The sequence below is a fragment of the Borostomias antarcticus genome (assembly GCF_949987555.1).
Source record: "Borostomias antarcticus genome assembly, chromosome: 4".
Classification (NCBI taxonomy): Eukaryota; Metazoa; Chordata; class Actinopteri; order Stomiiformes; family Stomiidae; genus Borostomias; species Borostomias antarcticus.
In genome coordinates, this window is record NC_140237.1 from 8,437,499 (window position 1) to 8,450,644 (window position 13,146).

At 44.0% G+C, this 13,146-nt stretch overlaps 1 protein-coding gene across 2 annotated transcripts in view; it reads right to left on the reverse strand.

The window, feature by feature from the left end:
- ppip5k1a (diphosphoinositol pentakisphosphate kinase 1a) overlaps window positions 1-13,146 on the reverse strand; it is a 62,740-nt gene that overhangs the window by 13,805 nt on the left and 35,789 nt on the right. For both annotated transcript variants that reach the window (XM_084436710.1, XM_084436709.1), the window contains 9 exons: window positions 8,070-8,211; window positions 5,943-6,166; window positions 4,460-4,587; window positions 4,179-4,293; window positions 3,968-4,075; window positions 3,638-3,754; window positions 3,405-3,545; window positions 2,920-3,013; window positions 1,984-2,109 (listed from right to left, as the gene is read on the reverse strand). In XM_084436710.1, coding sequence (XP_084292836.1) covers window positions 1,984-2,109; window positions 2,920-3,013; window positions 3,405-3,545; window positions 3,638-3,754; window positions 3,968-4,075; window positions 4,179-4,293; window positions 4,460-4,587; window positions 5,943-6,166; window positions 8,070-8,211 — 1,195 coding nt within the window. The remainder of the gene's footprint in view (window positions 1-1,983; window positions 2,110-2,919; window positions 3,014-3,404; window positions 3,546-3,637; window positions 3,755-3,967; window positions 4,076-4,178; window positions 4,294-4,459; window positions 4,588-5,942; window positions 6,167-8,069; window positions 8,212-13,146) is intronic.

The window sequence follows — 13,146 nt, forward strand, 5'->3', positions numbered from 1 at the left end:
CACTCGTGCACACACTACAGTAAACAGGGAGAGTTTGTCATTAATCATGTCACTCTCGGTTCACCACGATAACTCCAGCTGTGATTCAGATGTGTCTCCTAATTCCTGACTAGGGGTGTAACAAGGCGGATGAAACTCGATGAAAAAGATACAATGACCGCATGATGCTGAGTGAAACTACATGAAACAGATACAATGACCACACAGCGCTGAGTGAGACCAGATGACCGAGGCTGCATTCCGAATCGCATGCTTCTACTTTTTACTACCAATACATGAAAAGAGCTGCCCCTAGAAAGTGTGTACTTTGTATGCATCCAATTGGGATACTAAATTGTCACAACACTACACCTTGACATTTGACCACATCCGTCACTGTCCCTGAATCCACACCATAACGCCCCGGTGCAACAGGCACGTGACCACATTTCCGCAGAGCACAGGATTGACGAGCCAGAAAAGTGTGCTGGCTGGCATACTGCAAAATACAACCAGATGTAGTAGGACATCCTGGTATTTTTGCCATACTGCATATGGCATACTACATCTACTATATAATGGGACATACTACACCCTTTTTTGGCACACTATATAGTATGGAAGTATGCGACTCGGAAAGCAGACAGAGAAAATGGCAGCCGAGACGAGAATACTTGTGAATGACTTCATGAGGACATCTAGTGGACAAGATGGCCACAGATGGTTTCATCCTACCAGAAACAGTGACAGAGAACATACAGAGTGAATACCTCAGCCTAATCTCCACTAGTTGTGACATCTAAACATCACTCTGTACCACAAATGTAAATAAGAGCAACCATGGTCAAAGTAGGCACCATGGTGAAATGTGCAACACTCATTAAATATGACTACTAACAACAGGCTGGACTTAATAAACACCAGAGCTTCAGAGCCATCTGCTGACAGTGTTTCATAAGTACATTCGCTCCCATCAGGAAACAATAGGAATGTTCTACAACACTAGAACGCACGCACACACGCACACAAACACACATATATGTGCACTATATGGACAAAATTATTGGGACACCTACACATTACACCTACAGGAGCTTTTATGACATCTCGTTCTAAATTCATAGGCATTAACGTGGAGCTAGTCCCCCTTTTGCAGATATTAAGTCAGCAGAGCGTTGGTGATTTTTACACACTATGCGCCTCAGCTCTGGGCGACCCCACTGTAATTGTACGTGGTCTGACACTTCCTGGCTGAGTTGCTGTGGTTCCTAAACGCTTCCACTTTGCAATAATACCACTTACAGTTGATCATGGAATATCAGGAAGGGAAGACATTTCACAAACGGACTTGTTGCAATTACAGTACCACGGAATTCAGCGAGCTCTTTAAAACGACCCATTCTTCCACAAATGTTTGTAGAGGCAGAGTGCATGGCTAGGTGCTTGACTTTATACACCTGTGGCAATGGGACTGAATGAAACACCTGAATTCAATGATTAAGTCCCATTAATGTCCCAATACTTTGTCCATAAAGTGTATATATTTATACAGTATATGCCATTTTAAGGCAATGAAAAGGTCACTAACTGAACTGCAACAATTATTTGTGTGCGACATACATACTGTCATAGGTTTTCTATTTCACTAACTGATTTCCCGTCAACAAATCTGCCAGGCGTGGTGAGTGTCTGCATGGTGATGTACTGGATGGATGTGGCCCGACTACGGCCCGGCGGGGCGTTAGCAGCTCCGCTACTGGGGAGCCTCAGGGGTGACTACGGCCCGGCGGGGCGTTAGCAGCTCCGCTACTGGGGAGCCTCAGGGGTGAGCAGGCTTGTGTTCAGCCTAATTCAAACAGAAACCCTCTCAAGGCTTCAACCGCAGCGCTGGTTGGGTGCAGGTGCGGATCGTGCACAGCCTGTGGCTCTCGAGTACCAGAGTGGCCAACCTGCTCCGAGGCCCTCGTCGTCTGTCTAAGCTAAAGGAGGATCTCAAGCACATACCGTCTTTATAGGACAGACTGCCAGAGGGGAATTTTTTGCGGTGTGTGCGTGCGTAGTCCTGCAGGTTGGGGGCACTAGAAGACCCCCCCAGGACGGTGGTGCTGAAGAGTCCGGCACACTGAGAGCCTGTGAGGGGGGGGGGGGGGGGGGATTAGTCTCCACAACAACACTGCGTCTCCGTTACAATGAGGGCAGAGGGACACCCAGAGGAAGGAGACATGACTCATACCAATGTCCTGCTCCATCAGCTGACCACTAAGTCTACTAGTGTCTTAATTAGAAAACTTACTAATAACCAAGAACTTACTAATTTAGAGGAAACAGACCAGAAAGGTCACAGTTCTGGAACTAGGAACTACTGGTGATGTAGATCAGCATAAAGGTCACAACTATGGTATAAGCTTACAAAGTCATTACTACTTGCTTGAATGACATTATAATGCAGTTATGATGTCATGATGCACTACAAACTGCTAATGTTAAACCAGTTATGCAAAATAATTTGAAGACAATTCTAATTAGTATGGTTAATCATATTATATATTGAGTAGATACTAATCTACTGCTTCTTTCTTTTACAGGCCACCCAATGCTATTTCTGACTTGTATCTTGCAAGCCTGGTCACCACAATTGGTTAAATCTAAGTCATTCTAACTCTTGGTTAGAAATCAAAAATAGACAGTGACACAATGGCTGCGCATCTGAGTCATCTCAGTCTGTAATGGCAGGCAGGGTATGAGCCTGGAGAGGAGATACGTACCTAATCCACTCTGCTTCATCTCAGGAGATACGTACCTAATCCACTCTGCTTCATCTCAGGAGATACGTACCTAATCCACTCTGCTTCATCTCAGGAGATACATACCTAATCCACTCTGCTTCATCTCAGGAGATACATACCTAATCCACTCTGCTTCATCTCAGGAGATACGTACCTAATCCACTCTGCTTCATCTCAGGGGACTGACGTGAGCAGGAGGAGAAGAGGCGGTAGCTGCCCGCTTTAGAGGACGATGTCTCAGACAGGACCTGGAGACAGACAGACAGACAGAGAGACAGACAGACAGATAGATAAACAGGCAGAAAGGCACATACGCACGCATGCACACACACACACGGTAAACCGACTCCCAGACTCAGGTAATTCAGAACGTTTGACACCACAGGCCGATCTCTCTCTCCCTGCTAGACCAAGGTTGGAGAGAGAGCACCCACCACAAAACAGCAGGATAGCTCTGGGTCTATAGGCCAGTGCTGGATCAATAGACCAGTGTTTGCTACTTACAAATAGAGCTGCATTCAAATGTCTGACAGGATTGTTCTCAAAGGAGGAGTACTTTGGGGGATTTAGGAACTTGGTTTAGACTGTAGTTTAGATCTCCAGTTTCCATGGAGAAGTGTTGGTGTGTTTGCCAATCACCTCCATAGATCCAGTCTTGCGGTTGCGAATAAGTGGGGATCTCCTGTGGATGCCGATGGGCTCAGAGAGTGGAACAGCCCGGTCAGGCTCGTCACGTGATAGATCCTCCAGGCTCCCAGGATTGGTCTGTTTCTGTCCATTCTGTGAGGGAAAGACAGAAACAGACATATATACGTATCACAGGAAAACAATTATTTCCATGTCATAAGAGAGACAGAGACATCCGTTCTGACCTCAGCAGAGGCAGGCCGGAAGCCGAAGCCCATTGGTGCATTCTCCTCCTCCTCACAACCTTTGACCCCTGGGCTGAAGTGGAGCTCCACGTGGAAACGTTCTTCTGACGAGGGGTCCTGAGGAACAGGAACACCTTGGGTTAATGCAGTGTTTCCCAAAGTGTGGGGCGCAGAGGTACTCATCTATTACTCGTTTTGCTGTGATACCAGGCTGCACTGTGGCTGCATACTAGGGCTGTCCGTTCATCTGTTTTGTTGGCAAGAGATCTCACATTTCTGATTACGATTCTTGGCAAATGTGGTTTGATTCTGACACAAAAAAAATAATACCTTGTTGTTGTCCTCATACAGCATGATGACTATTTGAGTCATGTAGTTGAGCTCAGAGACGGCGCTGAGGTAATCTATCGCACGTTTCCACTGCTGATCCTTCTCCTCCTGTTATGAACAAACACACAATGTCCAGTTTCACTAAAGGACTGGATGTGCTGAGCTGAGAGAGGTTGAGATGTGGTTCAGTCAGGTGTGGTCGAGTTCTTACGTCCAGCAGGCCTCCATATCGGAAGATGCTGAGCAGCGAGTGGACATGACTCTCGCTGGTGAAGTACAGACGCGTCCTAACATGGCGGCCAGGTGACATCACTCCTCGGGAGTACCTGAGACCCACAAAACACCACCGCACATCACTCTACCTGAACATTCAGTTTCATGTTCTCCCCCCATCACAGTTATACTCTAGAATCAAAGGTAAGCAGATCCTAGCTCTGTGACTCAAGCCCTGTAGCAATTCTCCCCACACCAGGTGCAGCCCTGAACACTCACAGTGGGTGGAGCTTGTTGACAGACTCGTCCTCGTGGGTCCTCTGCAGGTCTAGCTGGATCTTCTTGACCAGCGGAAGGCAGTAGGTGTAGGCTATGTCCAGCTTCTCAGCGCTGCTCATGCCGTACTCCTGTGGACAACACAGGGGTTGTTAGAAACAATGTATGAAATACTCAACAATAGGATTATTAATAGAATTCTGGGTTCCATGACTTCATGTTTGAGATACGATGACACTTTGGGCTTAATGTACTATGATCCCAAATAGGATTGAAAAATTCAGGGAATATTCAAAGTTGGAAACCTTCCATGGGAATTAATGGGAATTAATGGGAATAAACTGGAAATGTTGAGGTTATTTATACCAAATGTATTTTCCTTGTCATATACAGACATACATGTAAACAATTTGTTTTGTCATAAGCAGACATGCAGGCAAACATTTCTAATGTAAATTTACAGAAGGTAAGGTAATGCAGTTGAAAGACAGACCCTCCTATAGAAGGTAAGGTAATGTGGGTAAAGGACAGACCCTCCTATAGAAGGTGAGGTAATGTAGGTGAAGGACATCCTCCTATAGAAGGTAAGGTAATGTAGGTGAAGGACAGATCCTCCTATAGAAGGTGAGGTAATGTAGGTGAAGGACATATCCTCCTATAGAAGGTGAGGTAATGTAGGTGAAGGACAGACCCTCCTATAGAAGGTGAGGTAATGTAGGTGAAGGACAGATCCTCCTATAGAAGGTGAGGTAATGTAGGTGAAGGACAGATCCTCCTATAGAAGGTAAGGTAATGTAGGTGAAGGACATCCCCCTATAGAAGGTAAGGTAATGTAGGTGAAGGACAGATCCTCCTATAGAAGGTAAGGTAATGTAGGTGAAGGACATCCCCCTATAGAAGGTAAGGTAATGCAGTTGAAGGACAGACCCTCCTATAGAAGGTGAGGTAATGTAGGTGAAGGACAGACCCTCCTATAGAAGGTGAGGTAATGTAGGTGAAGGACAGATCTTCCTATAGAAGGTGAGGTAATGTAGGTAAAGGACATCCTCCTATAGAAGGTAAGGTAATGTAGGTGAAGAACAGATCCTCCAATAGACGGTAAGGTAATATAGGTGAAGGACAGATCTTCCTATAGAAGGTGAGATAGAAGGTTATGGACTTTCTAAAACTTGTACTGCCATTCCCTCACCAGACATAGTACTGTCCAGTTTGCAGCCCAGGTTTGGCTGTTAAAACAAAGCCTTGCCTGAACTGTTAAACCAAATAATATAGCTTCAGTTTTACCCAGATGTAAGCACAATTTATTGTCAGCTAACCAGACACTGATGTTGTTTAGCTCTGTGCAAATTCATCATCATCTTATACATTTGAGCACCCTGTTAGTAGACCGGCTTGGACATTATTATGCACATGGTTTTACAAAGCTTGAGTAGATCATCAACATCTGTTTCTCTCTGCTAAGCACCAGGGTCCCTCCCTCCCTTACCTGGGGAATGATGATGTCCGCCAGGGCTCGGGACAGCCTGAACAGCTCTAGCGTGTCCTCCAGGCCTAGCGTGGCATTGTGCTGGACGTCGTATTTCACACAGTCGTAGATGTCGGGAATCTTGCTGATGTCGTAGCGGCCGCTCTTCATCCGGAAGTCTCTCTCCAGCTTGGACCAGCGCTGCAGCATCAGCTCCAGAGTCTCACTGTGGTACAACTGTAGGTCTGGAGCAGGAGCGAAAGAGAGCGAGAGAGTGAGAGAACGATAGAAAGAAAGAAAGAAAGAAAGAAAGAAAGAAAGAAAGAAAGAAAGAAAGAAAGAAAGAAAGAAAGAAAGAAAGAAAGAAAGAAAGAAAGAAAGAAAGAAAGAAAGAAAGGGTAGGATAGAAAAAAAAAGATTAAAGGAGTAGTAAAGGCAAAATGCATGTTTAAAGTTTACTTATGATCATATACAAAGGTTCAGATCAAAACGTTGACAAAACTAGCACTTTTGAGAAAGTCTGATAATTGCTCTACCACTGTTTTGGTCATACAATGGATGTGGGTGGGCACTGTGAAAAATCATTCAAAAAACATGTTAAACTCAATTTCAAAGACAAGAAACTCACAGAGGTGTTAGTTGGCGTTCTGACATATAATTCACCATAAAGTAAGATTCTAGTTCATCTGGAAAGGCTTTTTTAAATATTTAGCATATAACTATTTAGTCGCAGCACATACGTGTGTAAACTTCTGCAAACTAGGTAGCCTAGCAACATAAACAATAACAATAGCTACCGTAAGTTCAGACATGTGATCTTAGAAAGGGCGGTAAATCTTGAAAAGGTTTCAGGTAGGGACAGTAGAACAATGTTACTCTAGGCCAGACAAAGTCTGGGGTGTGCCCCCCCCCTGGAGATACCTTCCTGTTGTAATGATATCATTATAAAAGGTAGAGGTAGGGGACTTTAGTGAACCAAAAGGCTTAAAAACAAAGGGCTGAAATCTGAAAGGGTTGAGGCCAGTTGTCTCTAAAAATTCCATGAAAGTGTCTCCAGTTTTGTTATGGCCTAGAGCCAAGGTTGTGACAAAATCCCACACCATAATCCCCCCTCCACCAAACTTCACACTTGGCACAATGCAGTCAGACAAGTACCATTCTCCTGGCAACCGCCAAACCCAGACTCATCCATCAGATTGCCAGATGGAGAAGCGTGATATGTAACTCCAGAGAACGCGTCTCTACTGCTCTAGAGTCCAGTGGCACAGGTGGCATCCTATCACAGTACCACGCTGGAATTCACTGAGCTCCTGAGAGCGACCCATTCTTGCACAAATGTTTGTAGAAGCAGCCTGCATGCCTAGGTGCTTGATTTTATACACCTGTGGTGTGCACAAAGTGTGCACAAACAGAATTTTTTTTAGCACAAATTTGAGCACTCCGCGACCCGACCCCCGGATAAGCGGATGAAGATGGGTGGATGGATAATTTGAGCACAATTTTTTTTCCGCTATAGATCTGATGATCTTGATGACCGTTTCTTTAATCAACAATAAAATTATAAATAAATGAAAAATTACATCAATTGTTATGCATCCTTTAAAACAAGGAAAAGATAATACAATGCAATATTACGATACACACGATTTCCAAAATCTAAGATGACATCGGTATCGGTATTGATATATATATCGATATATTGCTCAGCCCTAAGCAGCAATACACTTGAGTAGTGTATGACCCCATTTACATCTGGCATTAAAATGCATTTTGGGTGATCAGATTGCAAACTGATAGTGCTAAACCACATGAATGTACTGGTGTAAAAGCACCCAAAACGTTTTGAAGACAGATTGGTCTGATCAGCCAAACCACCTCCGGAGGTGGTCAGGGACGTATTCTGACCACATTGAACACAAGTGTAAACGCAAATTAGTTTTCAATCCACATACAGCAATGTTAAACCAATGTGGCGTTCGGTTGTTTGAGCTAAACAGAGCAATCTGATCTCAATCGGATCTCACTGGAGACAAATATTAATACCGGGTGTAAATGTAATTAAGTTAAATCCTATATCGTAATGTGGATACAACACGCATTTTAATGCCAGGTGTAAATGGGGTCTTTGTGAAGGATGTGAAATCTCACCTGCAGACTTGGGGTCCTCCAGCCTCTTACGGGTCTGGGAGGTGAGACTCTGGATGAGGGTGTAAACCTGGTCACATGTGGTCACCGGGTTCTCTACGATCTTCATAGAGTTCACTACAGAAGCAATGCAGGTAGGGGCCAGCTGGGGAAAGAAGCAGACAGATTCCATTATTATAAAAAGCATATTTATATTTAGATGTTTCTCTCTTGTTCAGGGTGTACAACATCAGCTAGGTCATTAGGTCACATTATGATTATATCACGATTAGGACTGTCAATCGATTAAAAAATATAATAACTTAATCACAATAATAGGCTGTGATTAATCACAACTTTAAAATACTAGTATTTACTCTAGTCTACTTGGAGGGAGATGAAACAGCCTACACATGTGGTGTTAGAATAAAGAAATGCATGACAAAGTGGCTTTAGTAGCCTGACATTCAGATTCAGAGGTTAGAGGAATCAAGGGTTTATGTTTTTTTTATTTTTTACACTTGCTTCGGTGGAAAGACATCTCTGCAATATATGCCACAAGTGGTTTTATCTTAACTTCCATCTGTAAGCTTTTTGAAACAAAATGTACCATGCCGAATGTGAATGTCTGTTGAATGTCCAATATGAAACCAACTTTACTCAGACCGTTGTGTTCTCAGCGCAACCAGCACAGCGAGTGTTTACCTGGCTGAATTATTGCATTTGAAATGCATATTTATCCCATAATTCCAAACGCAAATGAAACAAGCAAAAGACAACATTTGACCTGGCTGGATTACGGGAGGTCAAGTGTTGTCTTTTGCTTGTTTCACTCGCATTTGGAATTACGGGAGGAAATTGGGGGCAATTTTGGTAATATGATTAACTTGCATAATTTTTTTTTAACGGTACAGGATCTTCGGTAGCCTACCGTGCAGATGTGTAACGATGGCGTGTACCTGGCTTGCTTGGTGTGCAGAACATACTTCCGAGTTCTCACGAGGTGCACCCAAACACAAATTTGTTTATTTTCCACCTCAAATAATTTTCAGTAGTTTTCATTTTATATTATATTCGTTTGAATCCGTTGAACTCCTGCGCTATATTCTCTAATCCACCTACGCTAGATTCTGTACCCAGTGTTCCAAGCAACGGCTACCATGTAAACAGGAAGACAGACCGTTCAGATGAGCCCCTACTCTGAGGGACAGACTTAGGCATTCGCATCTCCCAACAGATAAAAAGGACACTTGGTTGACCAAATCAGTGGGCACCTTTAGGTGCATGAACTGTCCCCACTGTGACAACGTTGTGCGCTCCAAAGGTTTTGTAGATGTCTACACCAACAAAACATATAGACAATGAGATTTTATTAACTGCAATACCATTGCACTGCAATGCCATCATTTAACAACTGTCTTGTCATTGTGTGGAAGGCTTTTTCTACAGTTCGCACAAACAGACGCCTGAGCGATCGCCTCGCTGAGCACAAGTATGCCATCAGAAAGAGAAACCACAACTATTCTATGGACAGACATTTTAGTGAGTATCATAATAACAATGACTCCCTGTTACGAGCAATAATGTGGCAGTTATGTGGCAGTTGAAAATGTTGATCTCTCTGAAAGCATGATAGTTAAGTCTGAGGATGTATTTGATGCCATTATGATGTTAGATAATAACAAGGCTTGTGGTATGGATTGTATCCCGTCTGAACATTGTGAAGGAATTTACATCCAAACACCTTAAACCTTTGTCCTCTCACTTCTCTTGTAATTCATCACCTCCCCCCAAGTATTCACATGGCTGTGCTAACATACAAAATGGCTTCCAGAAGGCCATCTGTCTGCTCCAGAATAACCATCCATTGTTCCTTTGTCCCTCTTAGAAACTACCGCCTTTTTCTCATGTCACATGTCTTTATTCTTGGCCACGCCTGCCATTCATTTTCTCATGTCACATGTCTTTACTCTTTGCCACGCCTGCCATTCATATGTACAATGCAGTAGCCAATCACATCCTCAAAGCGCCGTACCTGTGTTTTGCTTGAATATAAGACTGGGCATGACAAGCTTTGAATTCACTTCGCTGACTAACCACTCGTTGTTCAGGAAGTCCTTGCGCTCGTATGTTTTTCACAATAAACCAGACTTAACCTTTTGAGCGAATCTTGGTAAATCATTTTTACTAGAACAGTAATTTCCATTACAATTTGGCGACTCGGGACGGGATCGGCTGCTGTGAGGTTCGCCTGGAGTGAACAACGAAGGAAGCCAGACGTGCGGAGCAGTAGCGAGCTCTGGAAAATCTTCTCTCTTTGCGCCTATTGCATTGGTTCGGAGAAGTCCGCCTCATTTGGTTTCACTCGGCTAAACTCACGGTACGTTGAAAAACGAATCCTTTTATGCTTGGTATTTGCCTTGGTTTCGTTTCAGATTGTGTTGTGGGTCTGGCGTATTGTTGAAAGCAAACTCCAACGGGGAAGGTGGTGGCGATAAGGCGTTGTTTTTTAACAGTGGCAGTTTAGGATTGGTGATATTGCATTGTTCTCTGACTTCGTCCTTGTTTAGGCTACCGGGGTTCTCTTCAGAAGAGGTGTAATTTTGGTTTTGGGACTCGCTCCCTTACAGTTGATGTAGACTACAGTTTAGATTGTTTGTCGGCTCGGCTGTAGTTAAGAAGTGAGAGTGCACTTCTAGGATAACGTTTTGGGTTGCTTTAGTTCGATGTTCCAGAATTAGCACAGAAGGGAACCTGTTGAAGTTCGCAGATAGTGCGATTTCCACAGGGTTGAAGTTCGCAGATAGTGCGATTCCCACAGGGTTGAAGTTCGCAGTGAGTGCGATTTCCAAATGGGTTGAAGTTCGCAGTGAGTGCGATTACCAGCTAATCTCCGGAGTGTCTGTTTTTTGTCCCCGAACGGGGTTGTGTTGTCTTTGTGTTTGTCTAGCGCTATTTCGCCGGCTCAGTGGGATTTTTGATTGCATTTTTGAGCTTCGGCTCTTGCCTTGTATTGTTTGTTAAGCGCGCCTATTATCCAGGTAGGTATTGTTCACATTTTGTACACTGTTAAATCGTAACTGCTAGATTTCCAGTAGGCTAGCTGGTTGTCTGGGAGACAAAGGAAACAACAACTACTACTCCGCTCTCCCGGTGATCCCGCCCGAGCCAGAGGGACAACAAAGGACCAGTTGCTGGGTGAGTTAATTAGCGGTTTAATGTGTCTTTTTTTCTTTCGAAATTGTATTCTTTCCCGCCGTGAGTTAACTATAAGGTTTCCTTTCATTGCTGTTTTTGGGGTTTTAGGCTGCGTCGTGTTTATTAGGGTTTTTCGCAGTATAGCCTTTATTAAACTGAATTCCCCGCGCACGGCCAAAGACCACATCCGGGTCATACATGCAACATTTTGGGAGCACCACTAGGTGTCCCTGTAACACCGGCTACTAACATATGATATATGCAACAGGATTCTACTGCTAACTTGCATTTTGTCTAGCCCTGAGGAGATTGTTGCGCTGAAGCATTATTCTGCGAGCGTTTGTTGGCAGATTTCGTTATGCGCTAAAGCATTTTCGATTTCTTACATCCCCATCTGACATTTAGTGTTAAATTTTTAGCTAAGATTCGGGCTCAGCTAGAGGTGGTTGAGATGTCTAGGTTAAGGGAAAAGCCTGTTAATTCTATAGACTGGTCTGTTTTTAAGATTTGGGAGAGAGTAGCACGAGAGCGGGTTTTTAGGTCAGGAAGGAAAGATAAGGAGGGTCAGCAAACAGTCTCTCCGCCATTTCCCCAGCAGAATAACTCTGATTTAAAATTAGATTCCCCCCCCCCCTCGACTCGTTGCTCCGTGCTCACACCCAACCAGGCTGTTCTTTCCCCTCTTCATGCTCCCGCCATTAGCCACGCCCCTTCTCTCATTTCGCCCCTTTCTACGAGGTATAAGGAAGAATTGGCTAGAGCTATATCTGAGGCTAAGTTTAATTTGGAACAACTGCAAATGGCTAGAGATAGTCTGGAGGGACCGCAAATACACGCGCCTCTGATACGCTGTCCAAACCCTGTTCCTCACCCTTCACAAATAAATTATGCAGCTGGTTATGCGGCCTGGACTCCAGAGATTACGGTTTATAGACCCTGGCGCTCTGATGAACTACGTGAAATAGCTAAAACCTTGCCCGATCCAACCAAAGACATTGACGAGTTTGAAAATATTTTTAACAGTTTAGTTCGTATGTATGAGCCTCACGCAGAGGAAATCGCCATGATCATGAGACAGTGCCTTGGGCTAAAATGGGTGGATGTGAAACATCCGTTTGACATTACATTGCCTTTTAATCATGCCGATTTTTCTGACCAAAACACTGCGCTGTTGAACAGAATCAAAACTCGATTCCCTAAAAAGATGGATTGGGACCGTATCACATATTGCAAACAAAATTCCGATCAACAGTTCGAGAAATTTTGGGAACGACTAGAATCAGTTTTCGCCACACACAGTGGCATGGACAAAGCGAACGCCGATTATAAAAAGATTTTGAAACAACAATTGATGAATAACTCTCTCTCCTCTTTGTCCGACCAAGTTAGGTTGATGTGCCACACCTGGGAATCGACTTCTCTCGAAGAAGTTGTTGATCATTTCCGCTATGCGGAGCGTCTTCGTGATCACATTGAAAAGAGGGAGTTGAAAGAAATGAAGCTAGGTGCAGCCAGATTACAAGCTGCTCAGTTACAACAGCTGGACAATCAAACTGCTGGTGCGAGGTGGAACCAACAACGACCACAGTGGCGACAGAGAAACAATAGGAAGCGTTCTGGTAGGGTTAGGCGAGGAAAAAGGTATAATCGAAGTGAAGATAGAGATGATTCATGCTTCCATTGTGGTCAGTATGGCCACTGGATTGAACGGTGTCACAGTTACCGCAAGCTGAATGAAAAGGAAGAGCCTCAAATTTGGGGTCGAGCGCCACCTGCTGGAGTTCCCTTGAACAACCCATAAGGGAGATTTTAACTAGCCAAGATAGAGAGATATTTTTTTTAAGGTACATAAACAGAAGAAGACAGATGTAGCTGAGGACGTAAGGATGTTCTGTTTCTGTGA